Here is a 24,563-nt window from a genome sequence, read left to right as displayed (position 1 = left end):
GGTCTGATTCCTTATAGGTCATCCATGGGTACCATATAGTTGTAAAATCTTGGCAAGAGTTTGAAATAGCCCCTCAGTGTCAAAAAATCCCCAGCAATATCAACCCCCACTTCTCTAGTGGTAATAGGTGCCCGTAGCAGAGCCCACACCCAGTTTAACCCCCCTCCTAATGTGTCACTGTATATGTAATATATATATATATATCCCAGACAAAAAAATATTTTAGTGGTCATCATAACCCCACATCCCCCCCAAGTGATAAAAGATGCCCCCCGTCACCCCCCTTCTCCGTGCCTAGCCCCATCCCCTAACCTCTTGGGCAGAATGGTTCTCCTCTGCAGGAGCCGGGGGACAGAGTGGTTTTTACTTATGTGGAGTGTGGTATTCAACTGATTTGGCAGGTCTTCAATGCCACATTATCTTGAATAAGCCCTCTCCTTGGTACAAGAGATCCATATGAAATCGTAGCACACAATTTACATGCTTTTGATGCACCATAACTAAACTAAGTCTATGTCCAAACACCAAGTTGTCATCCAGTTACACTCTGGGTACAAATGTTTGAATTGTGCATGTCTGTGAATCACCCGTACTTGCTCTGGACCATACACAATGTAAAAACATGCAGTATGTAAAATGGACTTGTTTGCAACTCTGCATTATCCCCTGTATGTCCACCATGTTCTATTACTCTTCTGCTTCTCTAATACGGCTGACAGAGAGTGACTAACAGCTTGCTGACTTGCTCTATAATAGTGTCCTGTGTGCATTGGTGAATTCAAACACATGGAATGTGCTGTCACAGAAAATTAAGTTACTGCATTCTTTTCTTTTATCTACAACTGTTTTTAATGGAGTAGGGAAGTAATATGTTTTTAGGTTGTATGGTGGTCACTTGGATGCTATCTGTATTGTATGTCGTTCACTGAATTGCTCTCTGTACATAATGGCAATCACAAGGTTGCTCTCTGTAAAGTATTGTGGTCACAAGGCTGCTCTCTTTATTGTATGGCTGTCACCAGAAGGTTATTTTTATTGTATATTGGTCACTAGGACACTCTCTGTATTGTATATCGGTCACAATGATATAGCTGTCACTTGTGTGCTCTCCTTAATATATAACTATTACTGTAATAGATATATATATCTATCAAATTTAAAAAAAATAAAATGTCCTGACTGACTGACTCATCAACGCCCGACCCAAAACCCTGGACCTAGAAACATGAAAGTCGGGGAGTATATTACTTCCATGAAATAGGTACCCACTAAGAAGGGATTTGTGACATTCAACTTTTAAGGGGGTGAAAAGGGCTAAAATGTTTCCTCCCCCTGTGCAATGTCCTCACTGACCTACTCATCATGGCTTTAGCACAGTTCATATTCAAACACCAACTGTCATCTCAAGTGCTGCCAAACATCACTGGCAGTTGTTGTGGCTCCTTTATTTGAATAGTGAGGGAACAGAATTTGTTACTATAGAGGTGAGCGAGGAAAATGTGTTACAGCAGCAGTGAGAGGGGAATGTGTTACTATAGAGGTGAGGGAGGGGAATGTGTTACTACACAGATGAGGGAAGTGAATGTGTTACTACAGAGGTGAAAGAGAAAAATGTGTTACTACCAGGCCCGCCAAGAGCCGAGGCGGGCCCCGGTAATAGGGGGCATGGCCTAATCATGGGAAGCATGGCCACGCCCCCTTGCCGGGAAAATAAATAAATAAAAAAGATCGGCACTGCGCGCTGAGGAGGGGGTGCGCTCTGAGCCCCCTCTGCCCTGCGCAAAGCCAGGGGGGGCGCGATCAGTGTGATCGCTCCCCTGCACAGGCTTAGGAGACTGCTGTGGCTGCTGCTCAGCAGCCACGAGCAGTCTCCCACTGCAGCTCAGCACACGCTGTGTGCTGGGCTGCTGTGAGGGGGTGGTGGCGCCAGACCCGGGCCCCCGCCAAGCCCCTCAGGAAGCCCGGGCCCAGTTAATCTGTACCCGCTCCCCACCCCTCTCGGCGCCTCTGGTTACTACAGAGGTGAGGGAGGGGAATGTCAAATGTGTTACTACAGGGTGAAGAAACGGAATGTGTTAAAACACAGGCGAGGGAGTGGAATGTGTTACTACATTGGATTAGTCGGGGTAATGTGTTACTACAAAGGAGAGGGAAGGCAATATGTTACTACAGAGGTGAGGGAGGGGAATGTGTTACTCCAGAGGTTGAGGGAGGTGAATAAGTTTCTTCAGGTGGGAGTGAGGGTAATGTGTTACTACAGGTGTAGTTGCAGCTGTGACATTTTTCACTTCATCATCTGTTGAGAACTTCTTTCTGTGCAGTTGTTTTTCAGGATTGGGAATGCCCAGTGCTTTCCCATTAAGCTCAGTCAGTGCTGCCAATGCAACAGCAGCAACATGTGGTCGGGCATTGTCTTGGAGCAAAAACCACTGTTTCTTCAGCAAATGTGGTATTTTTTCATGGCTCCACACAATTGGGTTATCAGGATGTTTGCATAGTAGTCACCATTAATTGTCTGTTCATGGGGAACCCAATGCTGTAGGATCATACCGTGCGCATCAAAGAACAGCAGAAGCATGACTTTACACGCCGAAGGAATCACACAGAATATTTTGGGCGGAGGCGAATTTGCCTGTTTCCATACACTGGACTGTTGTTTGGATTCCAGATCATAATGACGAATCCATGATTCATCACACATTACAATCAATGTCAGGAAATCGGGTCTCCTCTCCCATTCGAACAGTGTTCTTGCACGATAAGCTCGTCATCGCATCTGCTCTTCTGTAGGATTTCTGGGTACCCACCTGGCACACACGCTATGCATTTCAGTTCCTTTGTCAATATACTGAACCCATTCAAATGAGATGCCAAGTGAAGCCGAAAGTTTGCGTACAGTTAACCTTCTGTGATTTTGCAACATCTCCGTAACTTTGGCAATGTTGACATCGGTAACCGCTGTGAATGGTCTCCCAGATCGCGCTTCCCCAGTCATTCACGTAATACCCTCTTTGTAGCGCTTCCACCACTGAAATACTGCATCACAGCTAATTGTTTCCCCACCGTATGCTTGCCGTAATATTTCATGAGTATCATTTCTGCTTTTTCCATGTTTAAAACAAAATTCAATTGCACATCTCTGACGTAATCTCACAGATACGTCTTCCTCATCCGCCATGACGAAACATACGAAGATCTTCCACTCGCTGTGACCAAACAAAGAAGACTACGCCAGTTCAACCGCAGGTTTAGATACATCGATGTATTAGCTTCAAAATAACCAGCATAGCGTTGCCACGTCTACCTATGGGACAGAAAAACAGAGGCAGTCTCATTGCTTTTCAATCAGTTACAAAAACATAATTTTTTTTGTTTTTAAGTTAAAACTGTAGCTTCTTAAACATGGTCGACATTACAGGAGTCCTTCTTGTTCTCACATGTCTAGTTTTACCTTCAATTGCCTTCATCAACATCCATAGAAAACTTTGAATTCCCACCATCAATGCAAAAACATTTAACTTTGACCTCAAAACATTGATGTTGCCAAATATAGACCCATGTACCTCAAGTAGGTGCTTACATGAGGTACATGAAATTGCTAGAAGGAAAAGATGAGTCCTTTGCTGTAAATACTTCTGGATCACCCAGAGAATACATGATTCCCATTGATAAGCTCTACTTTGTATTACTTACTTACTTAAATATGAACCCACGTATGTGAACATACTATACTAACATATTTCCTGTACAAATGTATTCACCTTTTGGTATACACAGAAACAATTTTTTTTTAATCATTTAAATGTTTATCAATTTTAATACACTATGCCAGTGGTTCCCAAACTTTTTTGAACCAAGGTGCCCTAGAGTATCAACAATGTTTTCACGGCACCCCTAAGCCAATGGTCTGTTATTCAGCAACTCAGAAAAAAATGTAAAAGAAGTAAAGTGAAGTAAATTGTGCTTATCTGTTATCCATGGGTCAGTTATGTGGTGGTGGACAGGTTTGCACTTCTGTTTGTCCACATATTTACATTACATTGACCATAAAGAATTTGCTTTGGTGCTGAACCACCAACCTAAGGCACCACCAACCTGAGGCACCCCTGCAAGTGTCCCAAGGCACCCCAGGCACTATGCCTTTTGCTTTTCGTAACTTCCAAGATTTATCTGCACAGAGCAGGTGTACAGACAATGTTATGTTGTGTAAGTATCATTATTTTGGTATAGTTCAACCATATTATTTAGTATACTGTATACACACTGCGTGCTATTGTTAGCCTATTTTCTCTTTAATCAAATAAAATATTTTTTTAATTGACATTTATTGATACAGGAAAATATTTTTTAATTGTACCAGTATACTACAACAGATATTTTTTTTTGTTTAGGTACTGTCGTTAGCTTTGTATTCTATTCCTATTCTACTTCAATGACCTGTTTTGATTTATGTTGTGCATATTATTTGTAGAAAAAAATTGCGAAGATAATGCTTTTGGGGAATTATAGTCTAAATAAAAGTGTGTAATAAATCTGCAATATAACGCTGTAGTATTCCCTGTACACCCTCTGGCCTTTACAATGCAAACAAATAAAGGGTAATTGCCTGTAATGATTGTTCTAGGGGAAATTCACGGTCAGCATGACCAGAAGTGTGGTCATGTTCCAATTCAGCACTGCTAGATTCTGAGTGTGTCTAACTGTCTTTCCTGGTTATTATTATAGCAAATGTTCTTCTAAATCATAGTACAGTGCATCTTGAAAGTATTCACAGCACGTCACTTTTTCCACATTTTGTTATGTTACAGCCTTATGCCAAAATGGAATAAATTAATTTTTCTCCTCAAAATTCTACACACAATACCCCATAATGGCAACGTGTAAAAGTTTTTTTGAGATTTTGCAAATTTAATTAAAAAAAAAAAAAAAAGAAATCACACGTACATTAGTATTCACAATACTCAATACTTTGTTGATGCACTTTTGGCAGCAATTACAGCCTCAAGTCTTTTTGAATATGATGCCACAAGCTTGGCACACCTATCTTTGGGCAGTTTCGCCCCATTCCTCTTTGCAGCACCTCTCAAGCTCCGTCAGGTTGGATGGGAAGCATCGATGAACAGCTATTTTCAGATCTCTCCAGAGATGTTCAATCGGATTCAAATCTGGGCTCTGGCTGGGCCACTCAAGGACATTCACAGAGTTGTCCTGAAGCCACTCCTTTGATATCTTGGCTGTGTGCTTAGGGTCGTTGTCCTGCTGAAAGATTAACCGTCGCCCCAGTCTGAGGTCGAGAGCGCACTGGAGCAGGTTTTCATCCAGGATGTCTCTGTACATTGCTGAATTCATCTGTACTACTATCCTGACTAGTCTCCCAGGTCCTGCTGCCGCTGAAAACATCCCCACAGCATGATGCTGCCACCACAATGCTTCACTGTAGGGATGGTATTGGCCTGGTGATGAGCAGTGCCTGGTTTCCTTCAAACAGAACGCCTGGCATTCACGCCAAAGAATTCAATCTTTGTCTCTTATGGTCTGAGAGTCATTCAGGTGCATTTTGGCAAACTCCAGGCGGGCTGCCATAGGCTTTTTACTAAGGAGTGGCTTCCCTCTGGCCACTCTACCATACAGGCCTGATTGGTGGATTGCTGTAAAGATGGTTGTCCTTCTGGAAGGTTCATGCCTCTCCACAGAGGAATGCTGTAGCTCTGTCAGAGTGACCATCGGGTTCTTGGTCACCTCCCTGACTAGGGCCCTTCTCCCACGATTGCTCAGTTTAGACGGACAGCCAACTCTAGGAGTCCTGGTGGTTCCGAACTTCTTTCATTTATGGATGATGGAGGCCACTGTGCTCATTAGGAACTTCAAAGCAGCAGATATATTTCTGTGCCCTTCCCCAGATTTGTGCCTCGAGACAATCCTGTCTCGGAGGTCTACAGACAATTCCTTGGACTTCATGCTTGGTTTGTGCTCTGACATGCACTGTCAAGTGTAGGACCTTATATAGACAGGTGTATGCCTTTCAAAATCAGGTCCAATCAACTGAATTTACCACAGGTGGACTCCAATTAACCTGTAGGAACATCTCAAGGATGATCAATGGAAACAGGATGCAACCGAGCTCAATTTTGAGCTTCATGGCAAAGGCTGTGAATACTTATGTACATGTGATTTCTTAGTGTTTTTTTTTTTATTAAATTTGCAAAAATCTCAAAAAAACTTTTTACACGTTGTCATTGTGGGGTATTGTGTGTAGAATATTGAGGACAAAAATTAATTTATTCTATTTTGGAATAAGGCTGTAACATAACAAAATGTGGAAAAAGTGACGCGCTGTGAATACTTTCTGGATGCACTGTATATATATGTACATACTGTGATAATTATACAATGCCATCCTAATTCATACTGATGAAAAACTAGAGCCTTATGGTTGTTTTATTTTGTACCTGAAAGTTCATATTTTTTTTAGATATTTTTAAAAAGTACATGAAAATAATGGTGCATACACACAGTACGGTCAGTCAGAGATAACGATATAGCTGAACGATCTCTCCGCACCTTCTGGATGATCGACGGGCCAGCGACCCACGATCAACGACCGCAGGTTCCTATGCAGTGGCGTTTCTAGAACTGAGCTGTGCGCGGCCAGCGCCGGAGTTATAGACTCTGGGCACTAGAGTGTGCCCAAAGTCTATAATGTATGCACAGGTCACCGGGAAAATGGCCACGGTGGCCATTTTCCCTTTACTGCGCATGCGCAAACAATGGATAAATGGCCACAGCAGCCATTTTCCAGTTGATTTACAGCGCCGGACCCCGAGCCGACGCGGAACTCTGGAGAGGTAAGTGTGCGGTGCGGGGCCCCCCTGGACACAGGGGCCCGTGTTCCCCGAACACCCTGCACCCATTATAGATACGCCCCTGTTCCTATGTAACCTGGTCGATATCGACCAGATTGGCCTGCATGCACGGTCGATGGATGAAACCGTTATTGTTCATACGTGCCCATGCATCGCAGGCCATTGGTGTGTTGGAAGGCAGCTAAAAATGCACGATGATAACAATATGATCGATATCGTTCATATCGTGCATTTTTATCATACCATGTGTATAAGTTTGTACCTTAAGTATAATAATTTAAAACTTTGTAAGTTGTAGAAATGATGGCACTTACTTAAAAGTGTTTTTATTTCTAAACAAAGTCCTGCAATTGTAAAAGACCAGAGTTGTGTAATGTTGCAGCTATGGTTTACATCCCAAGGGTGACGTCAGGGCCGGATTAAGGCTTGTGGGGGCCCTGGGGAAATTAAGTTGTGGGGGCCCCCACCAAGCCACACGGAGCCTACCCTCCCTCCCCCACCACACAGAGCCTACTCCCACCCTCCCCGATTACTTACCCTCTGGCGCTGTGTTGTCAATGCAGCAGCACAGTCAGCGCTGCTGTATAGAGCGCAGAGTGGCTACTGAGGCCCGATGTCAGTGATCAGCGTCGCGGATAGGATGTGTCATGCGATGCTGATGAGGGGACGTGGGAGCCGAGGTGACTGTGCTGCTGCATTCAGAACACAAATCAGCGGCAGCTCAGCCCCCATCCTGGAACAGGTGCCACGCAGGGTCACCCTGTGTGGGCAGGGGCAAATACAGGATTGTCTGGGGGGGTTTACATACAATATATATATATATATATAATATATATATATATATATATTATATATATATATATATAGCTTCCAAGGTGTAGGTACTCCTTTTCCAAATGAGTTACTTGCCGTGGTGCGCACTTAAAGGTAGATAAAACAAGTATTGGTGTCACTCTCCGGTCTTAATAATAATCCACAATGGCAACTGTGTCACAAGTCAACGTTTCGAATTTATTGTAAAACTCGTCATCAGGACAAATACAATCACATACATCTCACCTTATATACACCTGTATTCCCCCCCTGGAGTGTGCGTGTCTTGCCCCGTTCAGTTCAGCTTCCAGCTTACGCTCAGACATCGGCCATCACCGATGACGTCACGGCAGCCATCGCGTTGCTTAGGGAACCGGACACGCTCAACCCGTGTAGAAAAAATCACATTACGTGTAAAATGTCTTAATATTTAAACAGTGAATAATAGACAAATAAGTGCAAGCTAAAAACTGCAGCTGAGTCCTAATTGGATCTGTAAACACATGGATATGTTACACTTAAATAGATAACCTCTCAGGGTAATAATTACTATCCATGCATATATCAATATAGATGTATTATTGTAACAGACATTTCGAACAATAATTTATTTATTTATTTATTAACAGTTGCTTATATAGCGCAGCATATTCCATTGCGCTTTACAATTGGAAATATTTATAGAACAAAACAGGGTAATAACAGACAGACATAGAGGTAAGAGGGCCCTGCTTGCAAGCTTACAATCTATAATCCCCTCAATGTACTTAATAGATGAACCAAACTAATAGATAAACCTAACTATTCAAGGATGCCACATATTATATATTGCTGAAATGCAAGTCTTAGGGTAAACACCCTCTATTTCCATATAGTCATTATTAATCCCCAACATAATGGGACTACACTCATAGGGAATAAATAATCCTATATCCACCTCAGGTAAATGCTGAAAAAACCAAGTGTTCATTGAGACCCTTAGGTCTTAGGAATATATATATTATTATATTCAACCCTGTGTACAGGCTGAACCTACCTACCTAAAAGACACAACAATGTTACTAAACAAAATGGAGGAATTGGGGGACCTACCCCCGAATGTGTGGATGTGTACGTTGGATATAACTAGTTTATATACGAACATACCACATTGCGAGGGTATGAAGGATACATTTGAACTCCTCAACAATAATAGCTTATATAAGGGCCCCAATCTATCTTTTTTGATGTCTTTGGGCCTGATTCAGAGCCGTTCGCTATTTGCGGTCGTTCGTTCAAAAACAAGGGGTGGCTATTCAAATGATCCGTTCGCACATTGCAGTCTGTTCACACCTCTAAGTCTGAACGAGCGAGCAAAACATACGCTCGTTTATTTGTTAAAAACGCCCCCTGGCCGCTCGCACCATACGTCATGTCCGCTATTTATTAGATTAATCGAGTACATCGACCAGCGTATGAACTGCTCGCTATTCTTGTGGTTGGTTTTTTCAACCGCTATTTCGCGAGCAGTTCTGCCTATAAAATAACCCAGTGACGTGGTCAATGACGCTGCTGTATTAATTATGCACACCCATAAAACGCCCGTTTTGACCTTTAAGCACGCCTGCGTTCGGATCTCCACTCCCCGTTTTCAAGCACCTTCCCCTGTTACCACCCACATACGCCTCATTCTGTCACTCAAAATAGCAGGCATTCGCTATATTGCGAGCACATGAATTTCGGCCGCACTGACTGGTTCGCGCATGTGTATAACGATCCGTACGCATGCGCAGATGTGCGAACATCGCTCGGAACGAGCGTACTGCCGCTAGCGAGTGGCTCTGAATGAGGGCCCTTGTTAGAAGAGGTACTATACAAAAATTATTTTTACTTTAATGGGAAATTTTTCTTACAATGTACGGGATGCGCCATGGGCTCTCGTGTCGCACCGGCGTATGCGAACACTTATATGTTTTCCATAGAAAAAGAATTCTTTTTCAACAGGCAAGTGAGGGATAAGATCATATTTTATAGTCGATATATCGATGATGCGATCCTGTTTTGGCAAGGGAACTATAATGAATTCCATACTCTTATGGAGGATAGCAAGGACTGTCCTATTAAATTTACTTTTAATCTGAGTCTTGAACAGATACATTTCTTAGATGTGACCATCATTATGTTGGGGATTAATAATGTCTATATGGAAATAGAGGGTGTTTACCCTAAGACTTGCATTTCAGCAATATATAATATGTGACATCCTTGAATAGTTAGGTTTATCTATTAGTTAGGTTCATCTATTAAGTACATTGAGGGGATTATTGTTCGAAATGTCTGTTACAATAATACATCTATATTGATATATGCATGGATAGTAATTATTACCCTGAGAGGTTATCTATTTAAGTGTAACATATCCATGTGTGTACAGATCCAATTAGGAGTTAGCAGTTTTTAGCTTGCACTTACTTGTCTATTATTCACTGTTTAAATATTAAGACATTTTACACGTAATGTGATTTTTTCTACACGGGTTGAGTGTGTCCGGTTCCCTAGGCAATGCGACGGCTGCCGTGACGTCATCGGTGATGGCCGATGTCTGAGCGGAAGACTGAAGCTGAAATGAGCGGGGCAGGACACGCGCACTCCAGGGGGGGAATACAGGTGTATATAAGGTGAGATGTATGTGATTGTATTTGTCCTGATGACGAGTTTTACAATAAACTCGAAACGTTGACTTGTGACACAGTTGCCATTGTGGATTATTATTAAGACCGGAGAGTGACATCAATACTTGTTTTATATATATATATATATATATATATATATATATATATAAAATTTTTTTTATTATTATTTTTTATTCATTTATGCACGTGTATTAAACACGCACACACATACAGTATATATATAATATATGTAGCAAATGTATATAATATATATAAAATACACACATATACAGTATACACATACATACATGCTAACACATATACAAACACATATACAGTATACACACAAACACAAATATACAGTATACACACACATAATCACATACATACACACTAACACATATACACACATATACAGTATATAAACAAATACATATACAGTATACACACACATACATACACACTAACACATATACACACATATACAGTATACACACACAAACACATACACACACATATACACACACACATAAACTTTTATACAGTATACACATACAGTAAACACACACAAAAACACATACATACACACAAACACATATACAGTATACACACACATAAACACATACTGTACATACACACATATACAGCATACACACACATAAACACATACATATACAGTATACACACACATACATACATATACAGTATACACACACATAATCACATACATACACACTAACACATATACAGTATACACACACATGAACACAAACATACACACTAACACATATATACACATATACAGTACACACATACATACACACTAACACATATACACACACATACAGTATACACACACATAATCACATACATACACACTAACACATAAACACACATATACAGTATACACACACACTAACACATATACAGTATACACATATAAACACATTACATACACTCTAACACATATACAGTATATAAACACATATACAGTATACACACACATAAACTCATACACACATATACAGTATACACACACACACATACATACCAGAGATGAGCGGTTTGGATTCTGTGGAATCCGAACCGCTCCGAACATAGGGGATCCAAGTCCACCCGAACGCTGTTCGGGTGTTCCCCGCCTGACTCGGATCCCCGTTCGGGGCCGAACGGTGGCCGCCTGATGTTGGATTCTCACTAGAGAATCCGACATCAGGGCTCCTCGAGTGTAGGGCAGACCGCTGTGATAGCAGTCTGCCCTACACAGAACAAATGTTCAGATGTGTTTGTTAAAGCAGCCAATGAGAGTCACACAGACTCTCATTGGCTGCTGCACGGAGGGAGCCGGCTGGAGCTCACTCAGGAGCTCCGTCTCCCGGCTCCCTCCTTGTCGCGTGGATGCAGAGCTGAGTCACTCTGATGTTTTCAGGCACACTCCAGATATGCTTTGATGTGGTTTTTCTTAAGTAATAGTTTCTTTCAAGCCTCCCTCCCACTGAGGTCAGATGCAGGCAGAGCTCTTGATATAGTTGGCTGGTGTACCTTCACTCCAGTCTCAGCTACTGAACTCTGTAGCTCTTCGAAGTGATAGTTGTCCTCTCTGTAGTTTCCCTCACAGCTACTGAACTCTGTAGCTCTTCGAAGTGATAGTTGTCCTCTCTGTAGCTTCCCTCCTTCTTGATCTGATGCAAAGTTTTGATGGACAGCCTTATCTAGGCAGTACCTGTGTACTATGATGCCAGTTCCATTTCCTCACAATTGATCCATCGGTGCTCATTAGGCTATTCAAGCGCTTGGATATTGTTTTGTAGCCTTTTTCCTATCTTCTGCTTGTGTTTAACATTATCTTTAATTTTCTTTGAATAGTCTTTGGTCTTCATTTTTGCAGCTTTCCATCTGATTTACAGTATGACCAATGGGCCTAATTTAGAGATGTGTGCAAACCCGTTGGTGTACGTACATCTCCAATCTTTGTTGTACTGCACAAGTGCAGATAGGATCCTGTGTCATCAGACACAGGGTCTCATTCAGACCCGCTCGCGAGCGCTCGCAAGCGGGTCGTTGTTTCCCAAATGCGCATGCGCACGACGGAGGCGCCTCCGTCATGTGCATGCGCGAGACCCGAATAACGACGGGGTAGCCATCGTTATTGGTCTCGCACCAAAGGGGGCGTGCTGTTGATGGTGATTGACAGCACGCCCCCTTTGGTGGGCGTGCCGGGGGGGGTGGCTGCCCAGACGGAGGGGAACGCCTACCGTCTGGGTCCGGCCCCACTGACATCACTAGTGATGTCAGTGGGAGTGATTTTGGTTCTGATAGAGCCAAAATCTCTCCAGGGCTTGCGGCAACGAGACCCTACCGCAGGGTCTAGTCGCAAGCCCAATGGTCGCGATGTCTTGACCATCGCGCCATCATCATGGACGCTCGCATAAGCTGTCAGTGGTAACCCACAGCTATGCGAGCATCCAAGAGGCCGCCTCGCAAAAAAAAAAAAACGCCCTGATTCAGAGCGGGCACTCGTTCAGAGCGTCCGGCTCTGAATCAGGCCCACAGCACGGCTGCAGTCATCAGGTGAGTGACTATCTGTAACCATTTGGGAGCGGAGAGGAGACGACGACCACAGACGTTTTACAAAATGGGAGCATGTCAGCCTCATTTTGTAGGCATCCCGAGACCAAGGTATGCGTCTTCCGAAGCAGCTTCACTGGGCCTAGCAGCATGAAAATACCGGCCATCCTGATTCATCTGAAGGTTACACAGATGACCAATGTTTATGCAGATGATCTGATGCCGCAATTTCAGACGCAGCATTGGAGCACAAAGTACACAAAGGGGAGTTTCTTTACACAAGATGCCTTCTGCGGCTTTTGCATATTTTAGAACAGCCTCTGAGTTACAAAGATGCAGCAGATGTTCAAAACCGTCCATCTCTCAATCAGTCCCAATGTTATTCCAATTAGGGAGGTCTTTTATCCATAAAAGCTGGCCTTATCACAGGCAGAGCCTAACTGAAAGCTATTTTTAGGGCAGTATCTTTCTTCTGAGTAAACTTGGATCTTCCACATGGGCTGAATCCTTATGCAATCAGCATTTTTCAGTTTATATTATTCTTTAAAAAACCTGTGTAGAAAATAATGAATTATAAATTTGAAATTTTACTTTAAGAACCTATTGGTTCACAATAAAAATATTGTCTATCTATGTAGGTGTTATTTGTAATACAGACATAACTATTTACTTTTTTTTGGGGGGGGGGGAGGTGTGGATTCTTTTGCAAGCCACTGTATATCCATGTATTTAACACAGAGCAAGAGTGTTTTTGTGTATTTTTTTACTGTCAACCCTACAAATATCCAGAAAATGATTGGATGGAATAAGTCATGAGGGTACAAGTGATGACATCATGATGCAGCAGAAACCATAATGTCTCTTTCAGCACATAAAGGGGCTGTTCTCTGTGCATGGACACAAATGGCGAGTGTTAGCATACAGCTCATACGCAGGTGCAAATATACACATCTTTGCGCATGTCCATCCTGTCCTGTGTCGGACGGATCTATGCCAGATCTGTGCTTCTGTGAAATGGGCTTAAACTGGGCGGCAACAAACAAGAGATCTGTGGGAGTGTCATGGGCATATAGCTAAAGCACCATGCGATGAATGAGTCGCATGCACGGAGAGGGAAGCCTGTTTCTGATGGATTTCTTGTACCTAGAATGGGGCCATTGTAAGTGCTGATACTGATGATGACGGTTGCGGCAGTTGGCGTAAAATCATTGGGCAGTGCGGGATTTCCTTCTCTGTCGGGCTGGCGTTGCTGAGATTTGACATACCGGACCCCATTGGCTCTACGGAATCTCGCGTCAGCAAAATGTAGTAGATCTGGCTTCTGGGGCTGCCAACAAATACAGTCACTTCTTGTACAATTCCGAATCTGCCCCAAAAGTTTATACATTAAAGCGCTTATGCTACAAAAGCAAAGGGCTCTTCATCCTTGTTAAATGTATTAACCTATACACATACCCTCTGAACTCTAAATGCTTAAAATGCATTAAAGATAAAAAGCTATAGAGCATTAAGTGGAAAACTGTACTATCCACAGCTCCATTCGCCATCACTAACAGTGATGGAGTGACCGAAGTAGGTGTTAGCCATGTGCTGTCTGGAAGATGAAGAGGGGAATTGCCAGCACTATAGAAGATATACACTACCACTTCCAGCAATCTGCCATTCTCAACATACGGGTTTATTGCAAATAAATTTCACCAAAAAAAGTAAAAAGAAAAGTAGCGTTTCCCTTAGGATATTGTGTCCTATAATCCCTTAGGGATGGACTTGTTGCTTTTTGATTTGTGACTTTGTGAATAAGCATGTTAATTGGTAATGCAGACATTTTTTACACAAATACATATGATGCAAAAATCGAAATAATATTTTGCCACATAACAAATGATATATTTTATAAGACATACAGCACTGGAAGATCTGTGGAGTTACAGTATGCCATGTCGTATTAAGAAGAGAACATATCATGTTACAATAAATGCTTTGTTTCTCCTCATACACAGGTTTTGGACACTTGGAGGAAGTCTATCAGGAATATATATAGTGTGTGGGTCTCATGGCATTCCTCAGGCAACTAGGGGTTATGAGATACAGTATTGCAAAATGAATGGGCTAGGTGGAGACACTGGTTGCGGATGAATATTTTTTGGTGCTTGTTGCATGTTCTAACATATTATTTTATTTTTGTTATTTATGTTTTTTGTTAATAAATTTTCCAATTTTTCCCAAAATCTGATTACAATCTTTTGCATTTATTAGATACATTTTTCATATAAGTCAGTTAAGCATAAGAAAGGCCTGATACACAACACCATAGAGTATTACACTGACAGTTGTCTAGTGAATAAAATACAGATATGTTCTATTTTTAGTTGGAAGAATTTATATGACAGACATATCTTTACTCTCTATTTTGTACTGGGCTGATCTTACAACACATCCAGCTGAAAATACGCATAAGGATGTTTGCACATGAATTTTCACTTCTAAATGTACGGCAGTTCTAAATCAGGACCTGTATGTATTAAAGTGTCTGCAGAAGCAACTAGCCAGTACTGTTACTACATAAGAAACTAATGCTGATATGCAAACATTATAACATGACGGTTGTCAAATAAATTCTTAATGTATCTATAACAATTGTTTCTCTGCTTTTTAAAAAAATGTATCCCTATTTTAATAAAATTAAAATGGTTCTTACCTTTATACTGAGACCTTTTAGGTGGTAAAGTTGTCCCCAATTACACTGATACACACAGCTGATATTTGTCAGGAAAATTTGCAGTGCTTTTCAGTGCAGAGCTGGTAGTCTATGAGAGAAATGGCCCATGCATTGTTTACGGACTCCCCATTAAAGCTTCAGTTCAGCTATTGCAAGTGGACACTTTGTTTTTATGCTTTATACTGTATTAGAAACCAACACATGCTGTCTAATCTGGGGCTGACTGTCACTCTACCGGGGGGGGCACACTAAAGCTGGCCACACACTAGACCAACTTTCATCCAACCATCCAACTATTTGATTGGTTGGAATGAAAATCTGGTAACGTATGGGAGTAACTGATGATCAGCAATTTGCTCCTAAATGCCAGAAAACAGATGAAGGTCGTTCAGACAAGTTTGTTAAATGTTAGATCTAAACAATTTGTTCAAACAACAGTTTTTGTTCATTTTCCAGCATTTGGGAGCAAATTTCTGATTGTCATTTGCTTTCATATCTTACCAGATTTTCATTCTAACCAATCAACTAGTTGGCTGGTTGGATGTAAGTTGGTCTAGTGTGTGGCCAGCTTTAGTGTTCCATTGCTTTAGTTGGAACTAGTCCATATTATCAAATGCTAGGGTTGGTTGAAGAATTGGGTTTCTTCATGTAGTTTACACACTGAAAAACACACTGAAATGAATGGGAGATTGAATAGGAAAAGCGATTCCGCATTCTAATTAAAGTATTTTAATTGTATGCAATCTGCATTTTTCCAGAAAAAGACTGTAAGGGGTCAATCCGATTATGTGCGAATTGCGAGTAGTGAGTTTGTTTCCTGAAACTCGCAGACTTCACACGAATGCGTGCACCAGAGAATTCTCCGATCCAATTAAAAATGCTTAGTCGCGGTAGTCGCAGCGGAGGTTTGCTAATTGGCTGCCAAATGCGATGTGAGAGAAGTGCATGAAAAAGTGGGGAGACCATCCTGGACCCCCCAACATTGATAATTGCGTTAGCAGGACCATATAGAAGGCTGTTTGTGGCATAAGGAAAGTACTGAATGTTTTTAAATTGTGTTAAATAGCGGATATGTGCTTTCTTTTATATAATGCAAAAAATTATAAAAAGCAAACTTTTTTCATTTAATCTCAAACGACTTAAACGAAAAATGGAAAAAGTAGGACAAAAAAGGTGATTTTGGGGTACTTCGAGGGCACATTGAAAAATAATGAAAAAAGCAATTATTTTTCAATTAAAAAAATACTGTTATAAAATTTGGGATGCCTAAACTAAAGAAAAAGTTGATTTTGGGGTAATTTGAGGCCATTTTTTTAACCCCAAAAATGACATGTAATTATTGGAATATTTAAGCTAATTGGAATCTTCCAGTTGCCTAATTAGTCATTAGGGGGGTGTCCAAGGGGTTCAGCACAGTGTCCTAACATTTTAACCTTATAATAAAAAAAATTCCCTTCCATCGTTCACCCTCAGGGAGGTGCGAATGAAAAAAATGTGAATTTGACTGACTGGTTCAGTGCGAGTTTCTAATTGGATTGCAAAATGAAAACAGCAACTGGCACCTCACAATTAGCACCTAATTGGATTGACCCCTAAAGCTGTCAGTTACGCCTTTCTGAAGCTCCTTACCCTAACACAACTAAAAAGAACGTGAAGGACATTTATTCAAGTAAAAAACTTCTGTTATTCCAGGTATATTATTCAGCTCTGCTGTATAATACAGAGGCCTTGCCCTATGATAAACTGAGACCCTGACAGCACTGAACTTTATACATCCATGTAACACTATTGCTTACAATTTTGTAGTTAAAGTGCAAAGTATTGTTTGATAAGTAGGCCCATAATCAATAAGTGTGCAAAGTGTTCCTAACAAATACCATGGTGCATTTGTAATTGTACAAGTTAATGGAGCCATCAATATGCAGTGGAAAAATAATCAGGATAAGCTTCTTGGGTTCTGTGCAGATGTAGGTACTCTTGACCAGTGGGTATGCCAGCTGCAATTATTGTATGGGCTAGTATCACTATCAGGGCCGTAGCTAGGGTAGTGCGGCCGGTGCCATCGCACAGGGCACCACAGGTCAGGCCTGTCAAATTTCTGTTTATTATCATTCTCACTTGTAGCTTCCTCTTATTTCATCCCTAGCATCTCCTGGCCTCCCCTATCTCTTCCCTGGCTCTTCCCGATGAGGCCATTCCCCTTTTTTGGGTGCATTATGTCCCTTTGAAAAATGAGGGGGCGTCAATGCTCTTTCTGGCACAGGGCACCAAAAAGTCTAGTTACGGCTCTGAGCACTATTACAGAAAAAAGCAATATATATTTAGTGCCCCAACTTTTATAGGGCCTTAAAGCACCCTGCTTTACCTACATCTCATTTTGCTTCAGCAAGGGAAAAAAACATAACATGGGAAGGAAAGTTATTTTCGAGATGTGTATAAATATGACAAAGTTTATGTAATATACAAGAGTACAAGACTGACTGCATGCATAAAGCAAATTAATGTTAGTTAGCTGGAGCAATGACAGAGGTAGAGCCATCCGGACCACCTTTTACACCAGCTCACATTATTTTCTGAATTATGCAAGTTCTTGGAATTACCTGCTACTGCAGCATCCACTCTCTTGTCATACCTATAGGCAATTTAAAAGTTTTCTTCCCCGCTTCCACTTAGTACCAGAGATGATTTTGGAATAAAACCTCAGCTTTCTCCATATACTGTATATGGTTGCACCAAGTATCAAGCATTATTAATAAGCAGATCTATGACACGTTTTCCTCCCTCATGTAACCCCAATGTGTGTTTTGATGCTAGTGATACTTTTTATACAATGGTTGGTTAAAGTTTGTTCCTGCAAAGAAACTACAATGCTGCTTTGGATACTTTTGTAATTGCCTTGGAACTTGGCAAGATTAGCATAGTGATCCCCGCTCAGCTTCTGGCACATACCCTAGCAAGCCCTAGTTCTGTGCCAGGCTGATGTACAGTTGGCTCTGCTGTATCCATCACTGTTCAGTGACAGGTAAATGCTTAAGAGTCATGATTGATTAGAGTGCTGCAGACTTCTGGCTCTGCAAACACACAGACTTGGAACAAATAGGGTTTGCTGCTTTTTTTTGGCAGTTAACTTATGATTAATGGATATTTTGTTTTTGGTGGGTCCTGAGTGAGTGCAGCTTGGATGAAGATAGTACTTAGCACATTACTTCATACAATGAATTACAATTAATGTATTCTTACAGTTCATTAATACATTACATGTAAGTCTCTTCATGATGTATTTATTTACATGGATTCATTCTAATATTTATTACTTGTATACACATTTGGTCTCTATGGGCCTGATTCAGCAGCGTGCGCAATTGCAACTACGTATGCAGAACAGCTGATTGTTCAGTAATGCGCATGCGTATGCACCGCACAGCGCCTGCACTGCAATCACACTGTGATTACGCACACATATAGGAATCCCTCGCGGAGTGAGTGACAGGCTTTAAGCGTTCAAGGGTGGTGATGAGGGAGTGGATGGAGAAATGCAGGCGTGTCTGTCCGTTTGGGCGTGCATAAATTAGCCACTGCGATGGCATATGCAGCTTGAGTACTCACTGCGTGCGACGAGACTTGCAATTTCTGCAATGGGTCAGACCTGCTGTAACTGTGTGTGACGGGCCGTTGTGCTTCAATGTTACTGATGTATACGCAGGACTGTGAGGTATTACGGATGTGAGGTAGCAGTAGTGAGCGTCTCTATGTTGGCTGAGCTGTGGCTGATGTTACTGATGTATACACAGGACTGTGAGGTATTACGGATGTGAGGTAGCAATAGTGAGCGTCTCTATGATGGCTGAGCTGTGGCTGATGTTACTGATGTATACACAGGACTGTGAGGTATTACGGATGTGAGGTAGCAGTAGTGAGCGTCTCTATGATGGCTGAGCTGTGGCTGATGTTACTGATGTATACGCAGAACTGTGAGGTATTACGGATGTGAGGTAGCAGTAGTGAGCGTCTCTATGATGGCTGAGCTGTGGCTGATGTTACTGATGTATACGCAGAACTGTGAGGTATTACAGATGTGAGGTAGCAGTAGTGAGCGTCTCTATGATGGCTGAGCTGTGGCTGATGTTACTGATGTATACACAGGACTGTGAGGTATTACGGATGTGAGGTAGCAGTAGTGAGCGTCTCTATGATGGCTGAGCTGTGGCTGATGTTACTGATGTATACGCAGGACTGTGAGGTATTACGGATGTGAGGTAGCAGTAGTGAGTGTCTCTATGATGGCTGAGCTGTGGCTGATGTTACTGATGTATACGCAGAACTGTGAGGTATTACAGATGTGAGGTAGCAGTAGTGAGCGTCTCTATGATGGCTGAGCTGTGGCAGACATTAGCATATTTTCGCAGCTTCATTGTGTGCGATTACGCAGCTGTGATTGCAATTGTGATCCGTGCTGAATCAGGCCCTTTGCATGATCATAACAGCACAACTGCAAAGTGGAGTTTAAAAAGGGTTAAAACTGCATTGTTCCCCTGTGAAGGCTATATCCAGACCATTTGTCATATACAAACTTACACTTTACTTTTTACGTTTTGTACTATTTTTTTGTATACATACTGTAGCGCTTCAACAACTGTACTATGTAACAAAGGCCTGCAATGTAATGGGCAGGATAAACCAACTTGTCAAGCATTTTACCATTACTAAACCACACAGTTACTATAATAATTTCTATTTTACAATTACCTAATACAGGTATCATGAGTGATAATATAGCTATCATTGTGCAAACTGACATTTCTTTTAGCAATATGCCAACATGATTGATACATTTCGTCACATTAATAAGAGAACAATCTCTATTTCAGGTAGAACATGGTGCAACGGCGCGTGCGCAGGGCTTTGTATGGATCTGCACCTGCCTTGGCCTTATTTCATACTCTGCAGCTTTCTCCCACGGTGGAAGCTTTGCTGCCTGCTCCGACATGAGGCCAAAACACATCCGAGCTCAGCCACAGAACCCCAGGAAGAGCTACGTCACCATTCATACCAACCGGTCCTTCTATCTGCCTGGAGAAACAGTCCCAGGTAAGCAGTTTATAATTACCGGAAAGGACAAACTGGGATATTCATTGCATTTATTTAAAAACTTTGGGAAACATAGTTTGAGCAGTCCCAACAAAACTCTCCATGTCCTGTGCACCTATCCCTACCCTGTCCAGTCAATTAACTATAACCACTGCAGTAAATCGTACAATTGATCCTGTATGTTGCCAAGCTATACAGGGTGCCACATTGCCTGTTTGAAAGCTGTTTTAATGATTGTATTTGCCATGGACTGGTGCTGATTAATATACTGTATGCACACATACATAATGACACACAGCATTACCAGACTGCCGGAGATGGTGGGCCTGATTCAGGGAAGGACACTGCTGCGTCCGCTCTTGCATCTGCTGCCGAAGTCGGGGCTGCGATAATGTGCAAATGCTGGTGTACAAGCGTGCTTCTGAATGTGCTATGACTGATACACCCCCTTGTTGCATCTCTGCGCTCTGATTCTTTACACAGCACTATTGTCGCAGTGTTGGCCACATCATCCATGCTTGCACCATCCCTATGGCAGGAGGCAGTGCAGTTTCACCATCTGCCTCTGGCCTCCTATGGCTGTGGCTGTGCGTCTGGGAATGCAGCCGCCTTCACTGACACACCCACAACACGCCCATGAGACAGACTTTTCTCGCTTTCACTTCTAGCCACCGCCCAGTCACTGCCCAGGAACATCCATCACTTTTCCACTCATCTCTGATACCACCTGTCACTGTGGCAACAGCATCTCTAGGGACTTTCCGAAATTCATCAGCTTTGCATGAGAGTCAGCCTCCATGTGTGAATGTGGGTGTATACTTAGGTCCAGTCATTTTCATTTACCATTTCCTGTCCAACTATTGTTTTGTGTCTTCACCCAGTGATATAAAGATTATGGCATGGCAACATAGAGCAATATGTAGGGACAAATAATGGAACATGGTATGAAGTGGCAGCACACTGGTTTCTAATGTGGATATGCTGTCTAGCCACAGGCCAATCCTGTTGTTCATCCTGAGCACCCAAGAAATGTTCATGACTAGCATAGAAAGGCTTGGTTATTGTGTGGCCAAGTAGCTGCATCGTATGAAAACTCAGGTGTAGAGGAAAGCTATAGCTTAAGGATCTGGAAGCAGAACACAAAGTAAAAATACTTCTTTTGTATACAAAGCGCTATATGAACAGTAGCCTATAACATGGCCTGTATGTTACCAGTGGGGGCTCGAGGCTGCAAATGGGCCCCAATCTTCTCCATATAAACATAGTGATAAAGGCATCATATGATACATTATATGGTAAAATGACCTTGGGGTAGGCTGCTGTCAGGAGTGAGTGCATTTGTTAAAAGGAGCATGTGCAATGCATCACAATACATTGTACCGCAACTTTGCACTTGTAGATTTATCCTCATTTCTACTGTTGGTAACAACCTGTTAGCAGATGATGATATGTAGACGGTTGTTTCCTTGACAAATATCAGTCTAGGTTGATGTCCGGATAATACTAGTTATGGGATGAAGACAAAGGAAATAGTTTCATATCACTATTCAGATTTTATTAAATGAATAAAGGCAGCATTCTCTGATTAATAATTTTAGTGAGTGGATGTGGCTCCTCATTCATGAGCAGATTAGTCCCCCAAACTTGGTAATGTCCCACCCCAATCTGACACTGGTCACAGTGCTGCTCTCTCCTACCTGCTCTTGTTGCTGTGACTACCTGCCACTGGTGGTGTATTAAGCTCAGTTGCTGCTTGGCTGGACCCTTGAATATGGGAGCTCTGGGCAGAAAAGGGAAAGGCAATATTCACCTCCTGGAATGCAGTACAATGAGTGAGCACTAACATTTATGTTTAATAAATAGATATCCTTTAATTTCAACCAGACCTGACATTAATAGCATTCATATTTAACAAATAGGCCTATTTCCCCCTCAGGCAGCCCTGACATTGAAATAATAGCATTCCCAATAGCATTAGGGACACACACACACCCCACATAACATTACTGCTCACCACAGTACAGTATATTAATCATCCCCCATGCTTACCTTATCTGTAGTATGCTGTGGTCTGTCTGTCTGTCTGTTTATTGACCCTCAAGCACCATCACTCTAAAAAAAAAGGCTGACTTCACCTTTTCAAGATGTAGAAATTATATAAATACTAATCTACACTTTTTTAAAGCACAAGAAAAGAAAAAGTGGCATTTGAGCATTTCATCAATATTGACCTAGATTCATCCACACTGTGTACATGGTGGGAGAATAGCTGACAGTCACAAAGCCATGTTCAATATTGTTGAATGAGCTTGTATTGCTGGTATACTTTACAATGATGGACGAGTTGCTTCACCATTTCACTGAGCGTTGCTGCCAACCACTAATTAACATCTGACGGCATTTATTCTGTAAGAGCTGGCGAAAAAAGTCTATACTGTTTACGCTGTTAAATACATAGATGACACATCATTGTTCAGTTCATCCCAAATCAATAAATTATCTTTGAGCTAGCGACAGGTAGTTACCGCTGGTGACACAAAACGTTAGGCAACAATTACACACCGCTACTAACTAGTGTAACATCACTAAGCACCTTTGTTTTCTTACACAGAACAGCTTAATACATGGGTAATGTATAGAAATTCTAAAGGAGATAGATAGATAGATAGATAGATAGATAGATAGATAGATAGATAGATAGATAGATAGATAGATAGATAGATAGATAGTCACATTATTTTATTCTTTCAGTGTATTTCCTTGTAAACATAGAGTTACTAGATCATTTGGCTCTTAAATATTAGTTGAAGAACATATTTAAACAATTTTATTAAGAAATATGCTGAAAACTATTACATTTAAAAAAAAATATTCTGGCACGTGAGTGCGGGAAACCGATCCAGTCAAACATTTCATTAATTGTACATAAAAGATGTAATAGGACTGGGCACGCAATATAGAATATACAAAAGCAAAGTGAAGCATACACAGTAGAATCAAAAACCAGAAAAACAAATAAAGGACATGACCTCCGGCGACAGTATGCACATTTTTATTCTATGCATAGGCGAATCTTTAAGTGTGACAGAGGCATTTTCTCCTAGTGAGCTCCACCTAATGAACTAAGCAATGGGATAATTAAGGTTAGCTGTTAATAGTTTGGGCAACAGTTGGGCCTGATTTAGACGGGCACTGCCTAATATAAATCTACCATTAAAGTAAAGTTAAGAGCACATTTAGGCCCCAATTTAGTAACGAGGTTTATTACCAAAACAAGTGATAAATGTCATTGTGTATGATAAATGGTGCTCCAGCCAATCAGCTCCCAACTGTCATTTTTCTAACAGTTGACAGTTGGGAGCTGATTGGCTGGAGCACCATTTATCATACACAGTGAAATTTATCACTCGTTTTGGTGATAAAACTTGTTACTAAATGGGGACCTAAGCCTTGATTAAAAAAGAATTTCCAGAAAAAATATGTTGATGTCTATCATCCTGGAGAGGGTTAAAAAGTCATTTCAAAGTCGCTAGGGCTCCCCTCAGCTAAAAAAAATTATCTGAATTTCAAACCGCAATTTTTTTTCCAAAAGAAACTATCCTGCCAAAATCTCTCATTCCCCTAGAACAGTGTTTATTAAACTCAGTCCTCATGAAACTATAAAGCTGGGTACACATTTAACAATGTGTACCCAGCCGACCTGTCGTGCAATGGGCCCCGGCGGGGGTCCCGACATCGGCAAGTGCATACACACTTGCCGATGTCGGAAGTGACATCGCAACAGCGGGTCCATGCTGCATTCGGCAGCATGACCCTCACTGACGATGTCGCCCGTCAGACCTGCAAGCATCGTCGGCTACA

At 41.6% G+C, this 24,563-nt stretch overlaps 1 protein-coding gene across 1 annotated transcript in view; it reads left to right on the top strand.

Annotated features, from left to right (window-relative positions):
• Positions 1-24,563, top strand: part of REELD1 (reeler domain containing 1) — a 45,891-nt gene that overhangs the window by 11,873 nt on the left and 9,455 nt on the right. The window contains exon 4 of the mRNA XM_088448581.1: positions 20,483-20,702. Coding sequence (XP_088304707.1) covers positions 20,483-20,702 — 220 coding nt within the window. The remainder of the gene's footprint in view (positions 1-20,482; positions 20,703-24,563) is intronic.

The sequence above is a fragment of the Taudactylus pleione genome, unplaced genomic scaffold (assembly GCF_031769625.1).
Source record: "Taudactylus pleione unplaced genomic scaffold, aTauple2 ptg000021l, whole genome shotgun sequence".
NCBI classification, from domain to species: domain Eukaryota; kingdom Metazoa; phylum Chordata; class Amphibia; order Anura; family Myobatrachidae; genus Taudactylus; species Taudactylus pleione.
This window is presented reverse-complemented; position numbering and strand designations above follow the sequence as displayed.